Source organism: Physeter macrocephalus, chromosome 16, assembly GCF_002837175.3.
Source record: "Physeter macrocephalus isolate SW-GA chromosome 16, ASM283717v5, whole genome shotgun sequence".
NCBI lineage: Eukaryota > Metazoa > Chordata > Mammalia > Artiodactyla > Physeteridae > Physeter > Physeter macrocephalus.
In genome coordinates this window covers 63,913,066-63,935,086 of record NC_041229.1, presented here as the reverse complement: position 1 = coordinate 63,935,086, position 22,021 = coordinate 63,913,066, and the positions used below count along the sequence as shown (strand labels likewise).

At 38.2% G+C, this 22,021-nt stretch overlaps 1 protein-coding gene across 2 annotated transcripts in view; it reads left to right on the top strand.

Moving 5' to 3' along the window:
* TMEM41B (transmembrane protein 41B) overlaps positions 1-10,935 on the top strand; it is a 29,248-nt gene extending 18,313 nt beyond the window's left edge. For both annotated transcript variants that reach the window (XM_007120141.4, XM_007120140.4), the window contains exons 4-7: positions 5,478-5,571; positions 6,199-6,303; positions 7,445-7,583; positions 9,011-10,935. In XM_007120141.4, coding sequence (XP_007120203.1) covers positions 5,478-5,571; positions 6,199-6,303; positions 7,445-7,583; positions 9,011-9,180 — 508 coding nt within the window. In that variant the 3' untranslated portion in view covers positions 9,181-10,935. The remainder of the gene's footprint in view (positions 1-5,477; positions 5,572-6,198; positions 6,304-7,444; positions 7,584-9,010) is intronic.
* The last annotated feature ends 11,086 nt before the right edge of the window (positions 10,936-22,021 follow it).

The window sequence follows — 22,021 nt, the reverse complement described above, 5'->3', positions numbered from 1 at the left end:
CGATGAAGAGTGGCCCCCACTTGCCGCAACTAGAGAAAGCCCTCGCACAGAAACGAAGACCCAACACAGCCATAAATAAATAAATAAATAAATAAAATTAAAAAAAAAAAAAGTATAGGAATTAGGGACTTCCCTGGTGGCGCAGTGGTTAAGACTCCACGCTCCCAGTGCAGGAGGCCCAGGTTTGATTCCTGGTTGGGGAACTGGCTCCCACATGCATGCAGCAACTAAGACCCAGCACAACCAAATAAATTAATTAAATATATTTTTTAAAAAGTATAGGAATAGGTTTATTATTATAAAATACATTTGATTTAAATTTTTCAATTTTAAATGAATCATTGGTTAATATTGTCAATTTAGGTTTTATTGCATATGGTTACTATTTGCTTAATAATTAAGGTATTGTAGTGATTCTGCATTGTTTTAAATTTTTTTAAAATTATTTTATTATTTATTTTTGGCTGCATTGGGTCTTTGTTGCTGCGCACGGCTTTCTCTAGTTGCGGCAAGTGGGGGCTACTCTTCATTGCTGTGCGCAGGCTGCTCATTGCGGTGGCTTCTCTTGTTGTGGAGCTTGGGCTCTAAGCACGCGGGCTTCAGTAATTGTGGCACGTGGGCTCAGTAGTTGTGGCTTGTGGGCTCTACAGCACAGGCTCAGTAGTTGTGGCGCACCAGCTTAGTTGCTCCATGGCATGTGGGATCTTCCCGGACCAGGGATCGAACCTGTGTCCCCTGCATTGGCAGGTGGATTCTTAACCACTGCACCACCAGGGAAGCCCCTGTTTTAGAATTTTTATAGGATAATTTGTTAAATCTATATTTTCTTATAATTTTCTATTTATTTTACACTTTGGAATCTTAAGCTCTGAGTGTTAAAAAGGTACTTTTTTAAACTCAGTGAACAAAAGAGAAGACTTATCTTTGGGCGTATAATTAGTACAGCACTGATTAATAGAAGTATAATGTGAGCCACATGCAGTTTAAAAATTTTCTAGTTAGCGAATTAAGGAAAGTAACAATAAATTTAATACATTTTACTTGAACTGAAATGTCAAAAATATCATTTCAACATGAAACCACATAAAAATTATTACTATTTCACATTCTTTTTTTTTGTACCAACTCTTTAAAATGTGTATATTTCACACTCATAGCACATCTCATTTCAGACCAGGCACATTTTAGTGTCTCTTCCCCACAGCCACATGTAGCTAGTAGCCATTGTATTCAGCAGTGCAGTACTAGTACTTTCATTGGTAATACCTATTTCAAACTCTTGTATATTAATTACTTTTTACATTATAATTACTTATTTTACCTTTAGCTTTCATCCATTTAACCAGAAAGTAGTAATTATATGCTAAGTACAATCTAGTGTTTTAAGCATTCAAAAGCAAAACTATTTCCATCTGGAATAATGGGAGTTATGGGTAGAGATATGGTATAGTCATTCTAGACATAGCAAGTCTAGAGCAGAGCTTATAAGCACAGGGCATGGTTAGGAAGTGATCAGTAGTCCAGTTTTGTTGGTATATAGGGTGTGAGAAGGGGAGGATTTGAGAATTAAGTTTAGGAAGGTAGGCTAGACATTGCACTCAGATTGTAGAGAAGTTTGAGTACCAGGCTAAGGAATATAGAATATGGATTTGGTATTGGATAGTCATTGAGGACTTTTGAGCTGTGGATGACAAAAGAAAGGATATCTTTAAAAACGAATAAAAATGTTTACCTATGGAGAGATGAAACAGGGATGGAAGTCAAACTTCTCTAAGTGTATTTTATTGTGTAGATTTGACTTTAGAACCAAGTAAATATTTCACATAATTATAAAACCAATTAAATCAAATTGAAAAAAGAAGCAGAAATCTGAAAAATCTAAAGTAACCTCACACCCGTTAGTAGGATGGCTACTAATCAAAAAGAAAAAAAAAAACCCGGAAAGTAACAAGTGTTGGCGAGGATATGAAGAAATTGAAATCCCTGTGCACTGTTGTTGGGAGCATAAAATGGTTTGGCTGCTGTGAAAAACAATATGGCGTTTCCTCAAAAAATTAAAAATAAGATTCAGCAGTCCCATTTCTGGGTATATACCTGAAAGAATTGGAAGCAGGGTCTCAGGAGATACTTGCACACCCATGTTCATAGCAGCATTATTCACAGTAGCCAAAAGGCAGAAACAACTCAAGTGTCCTTTAACGGATGAATGAAACAAAGTGTGGTATATACATACAATGGAATATTATTCAGTCTTAAAAAGGAAGGAAATTTTGAAACATATTACAACATGGATGAACTTTAAGGACATTATGCTAAGCAAACTAAGCCAATCACAAAGATATGCTATATGATGCCACTTACATGAAGTACCTAGAGTAGCCCAATTCATAGAGACTGAAAGTAAAAGGATGGTTGTCAGGGGGTTGGGGGAGGAGGGAGTGGGGAATATTATTTAAGGGCTATAGAGTTTCAGTTTTGCAGGATGAGAAGAGTTCTGGAGATTGCTTGCACAACAGTGTGAAAGTACTTAATGTTATTGAACCATACACTTAAAAATGGTTAAGATGGTAAATTTTATGTTATGTATATTTTAACAAAATTTAAAAAAATTAAACAATCTAAAGCAAAATGAAACAAATTTAACAGTATACTGAGTTGATGGGGATTTGACTCTCTAGAGGAATTATTCCAAATTGTTTCCTTGAAAAAAGTAATTTGGCTGTGTGTCCCTTCTGGGATAAATCTTAAGGACAGAAAAGATTTGAAAGAAATCTTAAACGATTTTCAGTTGCTATATTGTTCTGAAATTTTAAAATATGTGATACTAATGTATCTAATATATATATACACACATGTGTGTATATATATGTATGTGTATATATATATATATATATATACACTTAATAGTATGTAAAGGAAATAGCTAATTATGTTTATGACATTAAGAACCAAGATTTTTCAGTGTTAGAGAAAAGAAATACAAATCTATACAAAGCTGGAAAGTTAAGGTCAAATTATATCCCCATGCAGAGAGAATGGCTTTGTTAACACTATAAGATAAATGACAGTGGAATGATATAGGTATAAGTATAACTGATTCACTTTGCTGTATAGCAGAAACTAACACAACATTGTGAATCAACTATACGCCAATAAAAATTAATTTAAAAAAATGACAAAGGAACATATTAAACCACCCTAAGGGATACAATAGGCAAAGTTCAAAAAGTGGTAAATTCTGCAAATGACCCAGTTTCTTCAACAAGTAAATTACAAGACAAAAAAAAGAACCAAACCTGTACTGAAGTGCTGTGGAGAGCAAATACCATGTGTGGACCTTTTTTGTCCTGATTTGAACAAACCAGCTGTCCAAAAAAAAAAAAAAAAAAATTAAGACTCTTGGGAATTGTGAGCACACTCAATAGCTACTTATGATAGTTAGGAATTTTGGTTAATTAATCTCTGACAATTGTATTATAGTTGTGTTAAAAAGAAAAGGAATCCTTATCTTTTAAAGGTATTAATGTAGTTGTACATGTAATGATATGTCTGGGATTTGCTTCAATATAATCAAATGTAAAGGATATAGAGAAAACAAGATTGGTTGTATGTTAACTGTTGAAGCTGTATATGGGCATATAGGGCATCATAATACTAGTTTCTCTACTTTCATATGTGTTTGAGACTTTCCATTAAAAGATTCTAAAGAGCCCTGAAATAACTGAGTTTAATTTTTAAAATTTTTAATGGAGGCATCCAGTAGACTGCTGGGAAATTTGAGACTGGTATTTGATTAGAAAAGTTGAATCAGAGATAGAGAATTCAGAGTTATCTATCATCTATCTATCTGTCTATTGCCGTATGCTTGAAGCCATGTGTACATCCATATACATGGAAATGACTGAATTTATCAAAGAAAAGTGAGAGATTAGCTAACAGAATGTTAGAGAAATCTCAGGTTTGAGGGTGAGAAGAGAAAAACTAGAGAAGTAATGATCTGTAACACAGAAGAAAAATACAGTTCACTGGAGGTGAGTTTTACACTGAAGGATGTTTAATCCTATGCAAGGGTCAATAGAAAATTCTTACTGAGAAAAAGTCATTACTTTTGTCCAGGAGGGGGTTTCAGTAGAGTGAGGGATGGGTAAGCCAGGTTGCAAGGGAGGCAGTGAAGATGAGAGGCAGTAACTGGATAGGATACCTTGCTCAAGGAAAAGCCTAGGTTTTCTTTAGTGTGTAGGCATCTGAGTGGTTTTATACAGAAGGGATCTGTGCAAGAGCAAGAAGTTAAAGATAAAAGAACTCAGGAAGAAGGAGATTGAAATGAAAACAAGAGTAAAGTGGGAACTAGAGGAAAAAAGGAAGGATGGGTAAAGATAGAAATTTTAAAGTAGAAGAGAGAGATGTTGAAGGAATTCACTCAGTCTGTCTGACTTACAAGTAAATCATGTTATGAGTGATGCAGAGGTCCAGGCCAGAACTAGGAACTAGAGAGATGTAGGGAAAAAACAGTTCTGTTTTAAAAATAAGATTTGTGACTTTTACTATATTTTGTAACCCTTATTCTTTTTTAAATGAGTAGTAAGTTGAGGTAAATGTCCAAAAGTTAAATTAGAAATAGTAATTATTATACCTTATATTGTACCTGTATTTCCATAGAAATCATGTTTCCTAAAAATATTTGAGAGTAAAAATCCAACGCATTAGGGGCTTCCCTGGTGGCGCAGTGGTTAAGAATCCGCCTGCCAATGCAGGGGACACGGGTTTGAGCCCTGGCCCGGGAAGATCCCACATGCCACAGAGCAACTAAGCCCATGCGCCACAACTACTAAGCCTGTGCTATAGAGCCCGCGAGCCACAACTACTGAGCCCACGTGCCACAACTACTGAAGCCTGTGCGCCTAGAGCCTGTGCTCCGCAACAAAAGAAGCCACCGCAATGAGAAGCCCGCACACCGCAATGAAGAGTGGCCCCCGCTCCCCACAACCAGAGAAAGCCTGTGCCCAGCAATGAAGACCCAATGCAGCCAAAAATAAATTAAATAAATTTTTTTTAAAAACAGCCCTTTAAAAAAAAATCCAATGCATTAGAGAAGCATGTCGTTTACAAGATTACTGAAGACTTTTGTTCTCTTTCTTTTTTTTCTGCCCCCTGTCCCCCTCCCCACCCATCCCCCTAAAGTGCCCAGTTCCTCTCTCTCTGGTACACATTCGGTATTTGTCTTTGTTTTCTCTTAGTAACACACTAATTAGCATTGATTTACGATAATGTTAGTAAATGGTTATAAAGGTATTGCAGCTGTGGAATCATGTATTTTTTAAACTTTGGGTATAATTTTACTTTTTTTTAATACTGAAATATGGATATAATCTTATTAACATCTAACTTCTGTATTGATACTTTTTTTCTGGATTGTTGGATTTGTGGTTTAAAAATTCATTTAATTATGTTTTAATCCTTAACTTAGAAGTTAACAGCTTGCAAACATTTGCTATTCCGGGCTCTATATTTCTCAGTATACTCTCAGGGTTTCTTTATCCCTTTCCACTAGCCTTATTTCTTGTTTGTTTGGTAAGTATATAAAATGAAATCGGGAGACTAGAAAGAAATACCTTTAACTAGAATGATGGGAATGATGATGGCATCCTAGTCCCACTAGTCTCTGGAAGCATAGACTTATTAGTTTTAAAAGGGGTTTAATGTTACAGTAATATCTGTTAAGTCCCTCCATAAGGAGATGTTATAGTTTGGCTTTTTTCTAGAACAGGGTTATCATAGACTTAATTGCATTTATAGGCTCCGTTCTAGCCTTTGCTTTCTATACTGTTTTGTAATTCAAATAGTCCAAGAATGTTGGTGGGCCCAAGGAGTTAAGTCCCATGGCTGGAGGTGGTGTTTTCAAGCATAGAAATTGAAAAAATACTGCTCTTGAAGTTTTATTCATAGGCTATTTGGATATAGTCACTAAGTTTAATCACAAGTGCCAGTTTGTTTTAGCTGGTCTCATTTTAGTTATAATTTGGTCAGAGAAAGGACTAGATCAGATGGGTTCTTGTGCTCTGCTCAAGAGATGTTATGTGGAGTATCTACCCCATACCCCAAAAGAAAGAAACTAGTTGAGGTTTGCCTTAGGTGAATATATCCATGTGAATAAGATGGAAAAGTACAAAGTGCTTATGGGTTCTTGTTGTTTTGTAGTGTTCTGGACTCGGTGCCTCATTCTGCTATATGCTCTCCTATTTAGTTGGGAGGCCAGTTGTCTATAAATACCTAACTGAGAAAGCAGTAAAATGGTCACAGCAGGTAAACATGTATTTTTAAATTATTTGATGTAATTTTTTGGCTACTTGGGGGGTCAGTGTATAATATCTACATAAATTAACCCAGACTCAGGGCTTTGATAAAAATGATCTTTTGAAAATTAAGTGGTAGGCAAATAATGAATGTTAATAATTTCAAATATGATGTTTTTGTGTCTCTAACAGTAATCTTAATTCTTTATTCCCAGTAACTTCAATCAGAGCACAAAAGTCAAAGTGTCAATGTAAAGGCATCCATATATTTAGACACCTCACCTGTTTTGTGTTGATGCAGGATGCTGTCAGTGGGTCTCTGAAAAACTTGTATCAGCCAACTCTTTTAATGCATTTCATCAGTGGGAAGAACTTACCTTCCATTAGGATCTCTGCAAAGACTAGCAGTGATAAATATAAGGACTACTGCCCAGGAAAGTCTAGCATAGTATTGCTAAGAATCTTATAAAGAATCAGAAGAAGCAGACTCTTAAATCAGAGGAATTTTAGAAATTTACCCCTTTGCTTTACAGGTTAGGAAATTAAGAGAAATTAAGCATTTTGTCCAAAATCAAAATCATTATTTGTGTAGCAAGATCTAGGAAGTATAAACTGTAATCAGTGCTTTTATTTAGTCAGCTAAATGTTTCTATATGCTTGTTTAATCTCATTTGTCAATGATGAATGAATTCACTCATGTGAAGTACATTAACATAAAGATAATCTGAATTTTTTTAAAATTGGAGGCCAGGTTTATTGATGTACTATACCAGCCCTTTATATTACAGGACGTTAAAGCCATTAAAAAGTTGGTCATTTGATATCTATCTTATATATAGTTATAAATTTAATTTTGCCTTTTTAGGTTTAAAATGTTGAGCCATATTATCTAGGCTGAGGTAGAGCCATCTTTAGTAGTATAACATTACACTATAAGCACAATCTTAAAAACTTTCATCTGATGTTATTTAGCTCTGGTAATGAACATTTGATAAGCAGTTCATTGTCATTTTCAAGCTCCTTTTTTGATCATTTCTGTTGGGTAAATGCTGAGCTATCAGGGATAAGAATTTGAAATAAGGTATTTTATAATCAGTTTATTTTCAGGCTTGGCTTTATCTTGATCCTAACTTGTTTCTTTCTTGTGACAGGTTGAACGTCATAGAGAACATCTCATTAACTACATTATATTTTTGAGAATAACACCATTTCTGCCTAACTGGTTTATTAATATTACATCTCCTGTGATAAACGTGCCATTGAAAGTTTTTTTTATTGGCACTTTTCTAGGTAAGCCCTCTGGTTCATGCTGTGTTAGAACTCATTGTGTACATGTCTAGCAGTGTCCAGCTGGGCTAGATTTTGTGCTCTTTGCAGGCATGCCAGCGCCATATATAACTGGTGGGCACAGAGCCTGGCCTATGTAAATAGATGCTCGGAAATGTTTGTTGGATTGTGTTGATTTAATTTTTTTTTTTTTAAACAAGAGCACTCTCTGCTGGATATTTTTTTAATCATGTAGAATTAAGCAGGACTTTTTAACTCCATTCTCTCCCTCAGTGGAGAGAAAAAAAAAAATTTTGAAGGTGCCTTTTTTGAGTACTTTCTCCTTTGTCTTCTAATCAGGTACTGAAATACTGAACTTTAATTTTCAATAGAAAATTGATCCTATCTTTCTTTTTATTAACATAGAACTTATTATGGGCATTACTGAAAGTTTGAGGGAAAGCAAGGATGAGCAAGAAGTTTCTTGCTTTCAAGGAGCTAACTCTTAATTTTGAAATTAATCAGTGGGTGTAAAGATTCATTTATATATTTGTGAATTCTGATAGTTCTTTAGTAAGAGTATTCTGCTTTTCTTCCAAATTTAAGGTGAATTGTTTAGATACCAACAAAATGAGCAGATTCCTCAAGTATTGACTGTTTGTTAAATTAAAGCTTTACGTTAATACTTAATTTTTTATTGCTATTTTTAGAAAAATTTATAGACATTTAAAAAATCTTAGCAGGTTCTCCCTAAAAGTGGAGAAAAAATCTTAGCAGGGGTATTTTTGGATTTTGTAAGATATTACACTTATAGAATCAGAAGAGAGAATTTTTGTACTGTCTCCTTATTTTATAGATGAAATACCTAGAGATAAAGTTAACTTCAGCTTTGGTTAAAGCAATTTTTCCAGTTCTGGCTTTTAATAAAATGTAGTTGTTCCACCATGCTTTTGTATAAAATGCTCCTTTTACTCATATATTTTGAGTATCTTTCCATTTCTGAGTAACTCCTACCACTCATTTTTAAGTATACTCTATCAAGGGTGAATGACAATTTACTCAATCTTATTTTTGAAGATTTAGATTGTTTCCAGATTTTTATTATTATAATTCTTTGATGAGCATCCTTGAGACTAGATCTTTGTTCGTATACATTAATATTTCCTAAAGTTGAAATTGGTGGATCATAGCACATTCATTTTTTAAGGCTGTTGATACATTTTGTAAAATTATTTTCTGGAGACTTTTCTTGGGTTTTTAAATTCATTATCCTTAAGCGGTGATTATGAAAGACTGAATTCTTTATATGGAAATAAACTTGAGGGGCTTTAAATTAAATTAAAATTTTCAAATTGTAAATCACTATATTCTTAGAAGAAATTGTATACACACAGTATTTTAATTTTTAAAAAGAATTGTTTTTTACCATATGTTTTTACTTTCTATTTTAGGTGTTGCACCTCCCTCTTTTGTAGCAATTAAGGCAGGAACAACATTGTACCAGCTTACAACAGCAGGGGAAGCTGTTTCCTGGAACTCAGTATTTGTTCTAATGATTTTGGCTCTTCTTTCTATTCTGCCAGCCATCTTCCAAAAAAAACTAAAGCAGAAATTTGAGTGAATAATCCTCTGGGTTTTAGTTTTCCTATCATCATCATCATCATCTCTCAGGATTGGCAGGTTTATGTGTTAAAGTCACCTCTTCAGTAAATGAAACAGGAATTTGTAAAATAAAATTTCCTATCCGGTGGTTAAAATAATGCATTTAAGTGGCAAAGGAGAGAAGAAAGTAAAAATGGAAATTGGTATACCATGAAAAGTGCTGTCAGTAGTTGTGATAGACATCTCCTAAATTACAATTCCAAGGCTATAGATAATAAATGTAGCAGCATAGTAGGAAATTCTTGACCCAACTGATTAACTCAATATATTTCATGAACTGGCCGTAAATATACCCTTGACTTGATAATTTAATATTTTTCTCTCTATTCCATACTATAACTAAAATAGGAAAAGCAAATTCAAAAGCAAAGATACTGTATTGCTGTTCTGACTAATGTCAGCCTTCTTTCATAGCATAAACTTGAAAACTAAAGCTCAAAAGAGATTTACATTTTCTTCCTTTTTATCTTTGAGGTAGTAGACTTGTTTAGAAGTTGCATCTTAGTGGACGACTGAATTTGGAAAAGATATCAAGTTATATCTATTTAGTGAATTTTATTTTTGTCTTCTTCTGTTCTAGATTATCATGGATTGGTCTGAAATTTAAAATTCTGACCAGTCTGTTTTCATCTGTTTCCTAGCTTTCAGAATATTTCCACTGTGCATATACAAAATGGCAATGACATGATAATTGTATCATATTGGTGTTGATAATTTTTTTTTTTTTGGCTGCGTTGGGTCTTTGTTGCTGCACGCGGGCTTTCTCTAGTTGCGGCGAGGGGGACTACTCTTAGTTGTGGTGCACAGGCTTCTCACTGCGGTGGCTTCTTTTGCTGCGGAGCACGGGCTCTAGAGCGCAGGCTTAGTAGTTGTGGCGCACGGGCTTAGTTGCTCCGCGGCATGTGGGATCTTCCCAGACCAGAGAGCGAACCTGTGTCCCCTGCATTGGCAGGCGGATTCTTATCCACTGCGCCACCAGGGAAGCCCTGGTGTTGATAATTTATATTCAGATAATATTTTGTTACACAGTTCCCCTTTACTATCTCAAAAGGGTATCAAAAAAGCAAACATTCAAAGTATGCAGTTTTTAGATGTTAGATTAATTATGTTACTTTATATTTTGAAACAAAAGCAGTGTCAGTACAGCACTCAAGTAGCTGAATATAGTTTATTTGTTCCAGTGACTGTAAAATTTACCTCATTTATTTATTAGTCTGGTCATTAAAGTATGTATTATGTAATTATCCTTTTTTATGCATGATACATAAGAATGCCTTGTTTCATTTCTGTTGATGGCTTTTTTGTTTGGGGCTGCTTTTGATTAATGCAGTTTCCCTATTTAAGGTTTTTACTTTTTATATCTCAAAGTAAAATTAAATTCTCATATGGTAACTACTATTTAAATAGTCCTGGAAAAACTAAACAGCTTTTTGCTGCTTGCTTAACGGTAATATCCTCTATCCCTTGATTCTAGGACATAAAGTAAAGTACTCTGTCAGTTTTACCTTCACCCAAGACTGTCATGTTGAAAAGTACTTTAGCTGTGGAAGAAATCCTTGTATGTTTTTATTGTGAGAGGTATGATCAGCCTCAAAGCCAGTTTCTACTACATAATGTGGATTGATTATTTTTTCTATCGCAGTATTAACAAATGGATTTATTGTAAATACAAAGAAAATATATTAATTAATATACTATTCTTATGTCACCTGGACTTTTGTGTGGAATTATTTATTGTTATTTCTAGCAAGGTTTTCTTCCTTTCTTATTGACCAGAGACTGAGTGATAAAGCTTTTGTTATTTTTACAAACAAAACATAGCCTTTTTGGACAAAGCTCACTAAATATTACTGTATAAAATGTAATTGAGTAAATTTTTATCAGACTTTTAAAAATAAGAGTTTGGACTCAGGAGCAGCCTCACTATTTATTCCATTATGTATATATTGTACTTACTCTATTCTCAGAGTATTTTCCCTATCCTTATCATTGATCCTGTCCCTTTGCCGATTATTTTTTCTGTTAGAAAACTGTAGTTGTCACTTAAGGTGAGGTATATTTTCTTCTCCCAAGAGAATAGCCAGTCTTTTCACATTCATCATCATTGTCTGTCAAGAAAGAACCTTCAGCAGGCTGAACCCTAAATGCATTTGGTGGCCTATATTCATGGATTCACAGACTTGGCCTGATTGCAGATGTAGATTCAAGCTTCAGCCACATCTTGAAGACAGTTACATAGTAATCACCACCAGAGGGCAAGTATGTGTAGTGGGGAGGCGAGCAGGCTAACTAGGAAGTTGACACACTGAGACTGTTCACCTCTTAGTTAATGGCCTCTTTCTGGAGCTCTATTACTTTGAGTGTAATATTTCTAAAACACTTAATGTAAATTAAAATGTAAGAAGAATAAATTGTACTGAAAAACTTAAATGTAGCACTTGGGATTTATTTCATGGAAGTATTTGTATTTTAAAAAAAACTTTCATTGAATAAAAATATTCTTTTGAAATTCTGTGCACATTTTCACCTCTAAGAACAAAGAAATTTTTTTTAAACCTTTAATTTTTATAGTTGGCTTTTGAGACTCTTAAGGCATTTAAGGTTTAAATTGTAGAGGTAAGTAAGTACAGGTAAACATTTGTTTAAGTATCTAGTATATATAATTTGTCTATAAAGAAATTGATCTCAGAGACAGCAGTGAGCGGTCCTGAAGAGAGATTTTAGTTCCCTGCCCAGGAATTGGAGCTGGGTAGCCTGGATGAAAACCAGGAATCGTAGCCACCAGACCACCAGGGGCTAGAGGCTAGAAGCAAAGTGGCCCTAGCTCTCTCCCCCATATGAAAGGAAGAATGTCTTGTTCAAGGAGGCAAAAACTAAAAGCAGGTACAAGGTTTATTATTAAAGACAGCACAACGTATGGGGGAGCACACAGAGAAGCAGTTTGTTTAAGACAGAAGTAAGGCAGAAATACACACCCAGAGAGAAAGGGTATGGGCATCCTCTTTAATGAGGAGGAGCACAGTAAGTCAGAAGCCAGGCAGAAATACACACCTGGAAAGGAGTGTGGGCGTCCTGAATGAGGAGCACAGTAAAGAGGTGATTTGAATCACATATAGGACAGCCCTTCCGGGTCTTTGTTTACATTTAGCCAATTATCTTGTGTCTTTTTTCACACCTGACTGGTCCTAGGACTCTGCCCAACATTTTAAATCATGTATAGGACAGTCCTTCCGGGTCTTTGTTTACATTTAGCCAATTGTTTCTATTTTCACACCTGACTGGTCCTGAGACTCTCCCCAACATGCATGTGCAACTTTTTGCTCAGATGGATCCCACCCCAGAGGCCTGTGGGTGCATTCCACACTTACTATGGGGTGGCGCCCCCTCCCTTTTTGACCCCCAAGGCGCCTTCCTGCGAATGTGCAGACAGGGAAGTTTTCCTTGACGTCAGGAGTGGCACCTTATCTCTATACTTTAGCAAAGCTTAGCTTCTGCCACTAGCTTTGTCGTTGGAGTGTCTGGGTGAGGACAAAGCTTCAATTTTACTCCACTTGACAACACTTGATAAACACCAGCTGTCCAGCCCAGGGGCCCATCCATCTCCTACCTCAGAATCTTTTTAAAGTTCTCTTTGGCTTTTTGAAAATGGGTAGAATAAATCAAAAGGGCTGAAACATTCCTGGTGTTTAAATAATCATTGATCGATTGTTTAAATGTTTTAAGGTGGATCTTATTGCAGTTTCAATACTCTCTACTGATTATTGCTCTTTCTCTTTTTTCTTCCTTACCTGGGGATAACTTGCTAAGCTGGGTGACTTCGGAGGATGTTGTTTAAGCTCTAGGCCTCATTTTTCTCATCTGGACTAAGAGAGCTCTAAGGTCCAGGTTCCTTACCGCTCAGACATGATAGGATTCTCTGAAATTAATGAGATACATTAATAGACCCTTCTAACTAAAAATATTAAATTAAGCAGCCTTTGCTTTGTCTAGCTTGTTTTTTTGTTGTTTTAAAAATTTATTATTATTTTTTGGCTGTGTTGGGTCTTCATTGCTGTGTGCGGGCTTTCTCTAGTTGTGGTGAGCGGGGGCTATTCTTCACTGCGATGTGCGGGCTTCTCATTGCAGTGGCTTCTCTTGTTGTGGAGCACGGGCTCTAGGTGCGTGGGCTCAGTAGTTGTGGCTCATGGGCTCTAGAGTGCAGGCTCAGTAGTTGTGGCGCACGGGCCCAGTTGCTCCGTGGCATGTGGGATCTTCCTGGACTAGGGCTCGAACCCGTGTCCCCTGCATTGGCGGGCAGATTCTTAACCACTGTGCCACCAGGGAAGTCCTGTCTAGCTTGTTTTATAGCTTACAGTGTGCTTTCACATACACTATCTCATTTAAATAAATTAACCATTTTATTAGCATTGAAAGACTTGAGAAAACAGGACAAGGGCTATTCCCATTTGGTTACTTTGCTAGTAATATGAGGTAGGGTAAAATGGAAATTGTTTAGGGGGCTAAAAGGACTCTTCTGAAGAGTCTTTTCATCCTAGAAATACTTGGTATGAAAAACAGAAGTCATAATATCAAGTCTGATGACCACTTCGAGTTAGCAGGGATGGTACTTTGAGAATAGAAGGTGGGGGAACTCACTAACTCCTATATTATATTTGGGGGGCCTGTCTGGGCTCCTTAATCTAAGGTTTAGTATCATGTAACATCTGGAGCTGTGCCAAGTGGGTACTCTTGTCATGACGACTGAACTGTTAGATAAAGACTGCCAGGAAGGACTTCACTGGTAGCGGTCCAGTGGTTAAGACTCCACGCTTCCACTGCAGGAGGTGCAGGTTCAATCCCTGGTTAGGAAATTAAGATCCTGCATGCTGCGCGGGCGTGCTCAAAAAAAAAAAAAAGGAGCGCTGGGGAGTAGAAATTGACCCAGTGTTAGCCACTGATAGTTCTGGAGTACCACTTGAAAGTCTAAGGGGACTTTTGAAAACCACTCTGAAATCATTGTAAAACTATGGAAGCTGAGAGATGGAAGTACACTGTTCAGGTCTGTGTATTTTAAATGGAAAACTAGTCACATTTTAGCATTGTCTTAACCCTGTAGAGTGAATCTATAAGAATCTTCATCCTGAAATTATAGTCTGGAAGATGGTCTTTTGTGCAGCATCACCTACACTTCCTTAAGAAAATGGATTCTTTCCTGGAAAGCTAACAGGCCCAAGGTAGACATAGTGTGCTGAGTCAAGACCCCTACCTACTTTCACCTTTGAGACAGGGTTTCCTGGTGACTAGATCAGCACTCTGGGGCTTGCTTTGGAATTCGTGTTAGAACACCAGTCAAGGTTTGTGATGGATAATCTAATGTGTCAACTTGACTGGGCCATGAGACGCCCCAATAGCTGGTTAAACATTATTTCTGAGTGTGTCTTTGAGGGTGTTTCCAGAAGAGATTAGCATTTGAATTGGCGGTCTGAGTTAAGCAGATTGCCCTCCCGCATGTGGGTGGGCATCATCCAATCTGTTGAGGGCCTGAATGGAACAAAAAAGGTAGAGGAAAGTTGAATTCACTCTGCCTGATGGTTGAACTGGAACATTGATCTGCCCTTGGTACTCCCGGTTCTCAGGCCTTCAGACCTGGACTAGAATCTACATCATTGGCTCTCAGGCCTTCGAACTATACCACCGACTTTCCTGGGTCTCCAGCTTGCAGACAGCAGATTGTGGGATTTCTCAGTCTCTGTAATCACATGAACCGATACCTTAATAAGAAATCTCTTTATATCAATATATATAATATATATCAATGTTTCCTATTGGCTCTGTTACTCTGGAGAGCCCTAATACAAGGTCATAGGCTACTGTTAACTAGAGACATATTGAAATAGTGATATATACTGCAGAGGAAAATTGGAATTCCTGGTGAAGTCTGGAAATGATGAAGGGATAATGATTGATACAAAAAAATTAGAATTATACGTCGTCATCAAGAATTATATGTGGTCTCAAAAAATAAAAATAAAAATAAAAAATAAAGATTTATATGTGGTCTCAGAGGTGCAGATGCCCCTGTCAGTGTAGTGGTAAGCATGAGTCCTTATATAAGGTATTTGGTAATGTGGATAATTGTCAGAATTTATGGCTACACAAAAAATAAAAGGAAAAATAATCTCTACCTATATGAAGACTTGGGAGATTTCTCATCAAGTCATGTGATAAGGGTGCTATCAAATACATTTTGGAACATCAGGCCTAGCTGGAGTCAAACATTATAGAAGCAATTTTTAGTGATGTTTTAGTGTAGAAACAAAGATTCCACCTAAGGCCTGAGAGACTCTTGAATCATCTTTCTTAGGTCTCAAATTTGGGTGGAGAAACGGGATGACACACTGGTTATCTTTAGATAACAATTCTAGCCAGCCTTGTTGGGAAGAGAGGCATCAGTTCAAACGAGCTGGAACTGAGTTCAGAGGCCCAATGAGTAAAGTTCTGGGCAATGGGAAGAAATATATTCCTTACCTTTTGGTCGAAATGCTGCCTAAAGCAAGCCCTAAACGTCAATTTGCTTCAGCTGTGAATGTGTGGAACTGGCTTGGTTACAAACAAAACAAGCCTAGCAGGTTTTGGAATATTTGGGAGAGGTTCTGAGAAAACAAAGGGCTGCTTGATTTGGGGAGTGGAGGGGGAGAGTGGGTGGGGCTGAAACACATTTGTTACTGTTCTAGAAGCTGGGCATTTGGGGGCAGACTGCACTCATGTCCTGATTATTAGTTATTAGTCAGGGTTCATTGATAGCAAACAACAAAACTCAACTCTGGCTTGAGCAAAAGGATATTCATTGGTACCTTTGGAGGCTAGAAACCAGAAGCACTGGAATGGCCTCATAACAGGATAGAGGTCGGGCTACTGCCAATGGAATGAATAAAGTACAACTGTCTGCATCTTGTAGGCATTTGCTCAGCATTCACATTCCAGGGGTTACCACTGGAATGGTAACCGTTCCACTCAGCCACCAGACTAAAGAAATTGGAATGCTGATAGGAAGGGGAAATGAATTTAAGTTAACCAAAAAGCCACAAATGGAAAACTGGAAATGAGAGGAACTGGAATGATTGTTCCCTGTGAGCAGAAAGCTTGAAGGTCGTATATACACATCCTCTCCCTTAACAGTGATAGAGACCCTGAAATGAGACACTGAAGTAGTCAGGAAGTCCATCTGATGATATACATTCTCAGGGCACGGGACAGAGACAAAAGATTCTGAGGGTGCGGGGAGCAGCAGAAGATCCTGCCTGGGAACTCGCCTAGTTTGGGGGTTTATGCTGTTTTATCCAATAAGAATGTGCTAAATGTCTAAAATTGAGAGCTCCCAGTTTTGCTCTTCTGTCAGTCTTCCTCCTAAAAATGGCTCCATTCATACATCTAGTTTTTTATGCCAAACACTTAGTAGCCATTCTTTATTCTTCACCCTGAATTCAATTCATCAGCACAACTTATTAATTTTGCCTCCAGCACTTTTTTTTCAAAATAAATAAATTTATTTATTTATTTATGGCTGTGTTGGGTCTTCATTGCTGCGCGTGGGCTTTCTCTGGTTGCGGTGAGCGGGGGCTACTCTTGTTTGTGGTGCATGGGCTCCTCATTGCAGTGGCTTCTCTTGTTGCAGGGCACGGGCTCTAGGCTTCAGTAGTTGTGGCTTGCGGGCCCTAGAGCGCAGGCTCAGTAGTTGTGGCGCCTGGGCTTTGTTGCTCTGCGGCATGTGGGTTCTTCCCAGACCAGGGCTCAAACCCGTGTCCCCTGCATTGGCAGGTGGACTCTTAACCACTGCGTCACCAGGGAAGCCCTACCTCCAGAACTCTTGAATCCAACTACTACTTCCATGTTTATTGCTAGCATTGTAGTTTGTCCAAGTCTATTTACCTTTGACCTGGAGTACTTCAATAACCTAATTTGTCTGCCTTTTGCCAGGCTTGCTCCTCTAAATTCCATTTTCTACACAGCAGCCAGCATGATCTCTTAAAAACTTAAGTTACCTATCAAGATTGTGAACTAGCATAGCCTGCTGGCTTCGTGTCCAAAATCAGCCCTAGAGGAACAAGGGAAGCAAGAGAGAAGCACAAACATCATGAGAAACCTCTGGGGAGAATAAAAGCTTTAGAGACTCTCTGTGTGTGTTTGCACATGTATGCTCACTAGTGCTAGTACCTAGAGTCATGGGGGAGGACTGGAGACAAATGAAAGAATGGGTTGAAAGTTTCGAAGTTACATTTTTTCTCTTCCTGCGTTAAATAATAGTCCAGACTCCCTGTATCACTGGGATAACAACAGGATAGTGCGAAAGTGCTGCTGGGGTGAAGAACTGATGAACACAGGGCCTAGCAGCCCTCATTTCACTTCTCTCCACCCCTGCCCCCCACCCCACCCCAATCCAGGACTGAGGAATCATAAACTAAGGAGACTACCTCCTACATTGGGGTTTCTTTCCAAAAGTTTATAGGTAAATCCCTGACCTGAGGAGTGGCCTAATAAAGTGGCAGTCAAAGGAAACTAGTATCTGAGGCTTTCTACCCTGGAACTTATTCCATCCTCTCTCTTTAAGTTCACTGGGAGAGACACTGAGACTTGGCCTTCAGTCCCTGCTTGATAGATATTAACAGAAAGAGTAACTAATACCAGGAGAACATGCGATCATTAACCAAGACAACTAGACACCTAAGAAGAACAATCACTGAAAAAAAGCAAACTGAACAACGTATAATACTTAAAGCAGAATTATTGGATCAGATAAATGTTAAACAATAAATATATTCAAAATAATAAAGATATTAATATGCTATAAGAACGAGAAATCATAAAGAACTAGGTAAACTATTAAATATGATATGTATAATATTGAAATAAAGAATGTAATAGATGAATATTAAAAAATTTTAAGTGAGAGGATTGAAAGGTATACCAGGTAATTCTAAATCAAAAGAAAGCTGGAGCACTTGACAAAATAGACTTAAAGACAAAAATATCATAGGTGATAAACATATACTGGGAAAAAAAGTATAGAGTGGAAGATACAATGATTATAAGTATAAATGCATTAAAAACATAGCTTCAAAACGTAAAAAGCAACAACCTATAGAACTGTGGGGAAAATGGATAAATTAATTGCGGTTGGAGATTTTAACACATCCCTCTCAGAAACTGATAAGCAGACAAAAATGAGCAAACATTGAATATATGAAAAGGAAATTAATTAAAGCATATATATGTATGATATATATGTAGAATTATGCACCCAAAAAAGAATACATATTCCTTCTGAACACATGCAAAATCTTTACAAAAACAGATCACAGAGGAAGCCTGAATAAATTGCAAAAGATTGATATCAGACAATTTTTAAAAAATTTATTTTATTTATTTATTTTTGGCTGCGTTGGGTCTTCATTGCTGCATGCAGCCTTCCTCTAGTTGCGGCAAGCAGGGGCTACTCTTCGTTGCAGTACATGGGCTTCTCATTGCAGTGGCTTCTCTTGTTGTGGAGCACGGCTCCAGGCGCATGGGCTTCAGTAGTTGTGGCACGTGGGCTCAGTAGTTGTGGCTCACGGACTCTAGAGCACAGGCTCAGTAGTTGTGGCCCATGGGCTTAGCTGCTCCATGGCATGTGGTATCTTCCTGGACCAGGGATCGAACCTGTGTCCCCTACCTTGGCAGGTGGATTCTTAACCACTGTGACACCAGGGAAGCCCCTAGACAATATACTGCAGTGAAGTTAGAAATTAATAACAAAAAGATAGCTTAAAAATCCAATTTGTGGGACTTCCCTGGTGTTCCAGTGGTAAAGAATCCGCCTTACAATGCAGGGGATGCGGGTTCGAACCCTGGTCAGGGAACTAAGATCCCACATACCGCGATGGGCAACTGAGCCCGCACGCCACTACTACTGAGCTCACACACCTCAACTAGAGCCCGAGTGCTGCAAACTACAGAGCCCACGTGCTCTGGAGATTGCACACCACAACTGGAGAGAGAAAACCTGCCCGCCACAACTAGAGAGAAGCCCGTGTGCCACAACGAAGAGCCCGTGCCACAGTGGAAGATCCAGCATGCCTCAACGAAGATCCCGCATACCACAACTAAGACCTGATGCAGCCAAAAAAAATAAAATAAATAATTAAAAAATTCCAATTTTTGTAGTAAAGGAAAGCATAAAGGATATTATGAAATATTTGAAATTGAATGATAACGAATATCTTATATGTTAAAATTTATGGGACACAACTAGCACAGTAGTTAAAGTGAGATGGACTAAACACACTTAAATATTTTAATTACATCAGAAAACAAAAAACATTAAAATTTGAAAATCAATCGATGTAATCCACTATATTAACACACTGAAGAAGAAAGTTCATTTATCATTTCAATAGATGCAGAAAAAGCATTTGGCAAAATTCAACAGCCACTCATGATAAAAATGTTCAGAAAAACAGAAATACAGAGGAACTTCTTTAACTTGATAGAAAATGACAGCTAACTAAAAAAAATAGTTATTATTATACTTAATGGTGAAAGATTTAATGTTTTCCCTTAGATCAGGAACAAGGAAAGGATATCCACTCTCACCAATTTATTTAACACAGTGTTGCAAGTTTTAGCTAGTAAAATGAGGCAGAAAAAGGGATAAAAAGCATATAGGGACTTACCTGGTGGCGCAGTGGTTAAGAATCTGCCTGCCAATGCAGGGGACACGGGTTTGAGCCCTGGTCCTGGAAGATCCCACATGCCGTGGAGCAACTAAGCCCATGAGCCACAACTACTGAGACTGTGTGCCTAGAGTCTGTGTTCCACAACAAGAGAAGCCACAGCAATGAGAAGCCCGTGCACCGCAGCAAAGAGCAGCCACCGCTGGTCACAACTAGAGAAAGCCCACGCACGACAACGGAGACCCAACGTAGCCAAAAATAAATAAATAAATAAATAAATAAATTTATATGAAAAGAAGCACAGTCAAAGAAAATGCAGAGCCCTTTGTTCAAAAAGAAAAAAAATTAGTGCCATTAAAAGTACTTAAATGTGGGACTTCCCTGGTGGCGCAGTGGTTAAGAATCCGCCTGTCAATGAGGATTCCCACGTGCCTAGAGCCCATGCTCCACAACAAGAGAAGCCACCGCAATGAGAAGCCCGTGCACTGCAACCAAGAGTAGCCCCTAAAAAAAAAAAAAAAAAAAAAAAAAAAGAGTAGCCCCTTGCTTGCTGCAACTAGAGAAAGCCTGAGCGCAGCAACAAAGACCCAGTGCAGCCAAAAAAAAAAAGTCCTTGTTTTTTTTTTTTTTTTTTTTGCCGCTCCGCGGCACGCGGGATCCTCCCAGACCGGGGCGCGAACCCGGTTCCCCTGCATCGGCAGGCGGACGCGCAACCACTGCGCCACCAGGGAAGCCCCAAAAAAGTCCTTGAATGTAAACATTTTTCTTTGCTTCCAGGGTCTTCTTGATTTGTCCTGGTGTTTGTGTTTAATGTTGGTCTAAGCAAAGAAAAATTAAAACTGTAAATTATTAGCTTGAATTTTATATTTACCTTTATATTGTGCAGTGGCAGTTTTAAATGCAAATATAAGAGCATTTAACTGAATGTAGAATCACCGAAATTATAGTTCTACTGTGAAGCTCACACATGCATATTCACTTTATTCTTACATGAACATTGGAAATACTGCGAAAAGTAACTCAACTGTTTTTGTTTCACTTCTTGATGAGCACTCGTTTTACCAGCATTCTTCGACTTACTGATGAATGAGAAAGGCCTGAAAGGAAAAGGAACTATGGGTTGCCCTGTTTTTCCCCTTCCTTCTATGTCACCATTTTTAGCAAGTCATTGGCTACTACAAGGAAGTCACATAAATAAGAATATGCTAGGGTTCCTCAGTCGTTTGCATTTCTCAGAGTGCCATTGCCTTCTTTCTGTGTTAGAAGCAAGTTCTGGTTTGAATAGACAGCACACCCTGGCAGGATGCAGCTGTAGACATAACATGCTTGCCCTGTACTGGCTTTAAGTCTTGCTGAATTCCCAAGCATCACAGGTCCACCGGAATTCACCAGCCTTGGAGTATTGCAGACACTGTATGGGAATCAGGCAGCAAGGAACAGCGGACATGCATTTGCTCATACAGCATCTGCTCATGGGGCTGCTCCTTCATTACATTAGACTTCACTATAAAACACAAGTTCAAAGATAAAGTTACTAAGAATTTTAAGGGAATTCCCTGGCGGTCCAGTGGTTAGGGCTTGGCGCTCTTACTTCTGGGGCCCCGGTTGGATCCCTGTCAGGGAATTAAGGCAAGCCCCTCCAGGCGACCAAAAGAAAAAAAAAAAAAATTAAAACCACAACAGCCCAGAATTAAACCAAGTTCTGAATACAGAGTCCTGTGCATAGGTGGAAAGCCCATGGAAGTCGCCCTGGGAGTAATAGAAGGAGGTAAGAATGAATGTTGACTCCAACTATTATTATATATCCAGTATAGACATTTGTAAACAGATGAGTGAGGAGTGAGGTTGGAAAGTGAGGGAGAAGAAGGAAAAGAGAGACTAAAAGAAGCCATGGGGCTTCCCTGGTGGCGCAGTGGTTGCGCGTCCGCCTGCCGATGCGGGGGAACCGGGTTCGCGCCCCGATCTGGGAGGATCCCGCGTGCCGCGGAGCGGCTTGGCCCGTGAGCCGTGGCCGCTGGGCCTGCGCGTCCGGAGCCTGTGCTCCGCAACGGGAGAGGCCACAGCAGAGGGAGGCCCGCATACCACAAAAAAAAAAAAAAAAAAGAAGCCATG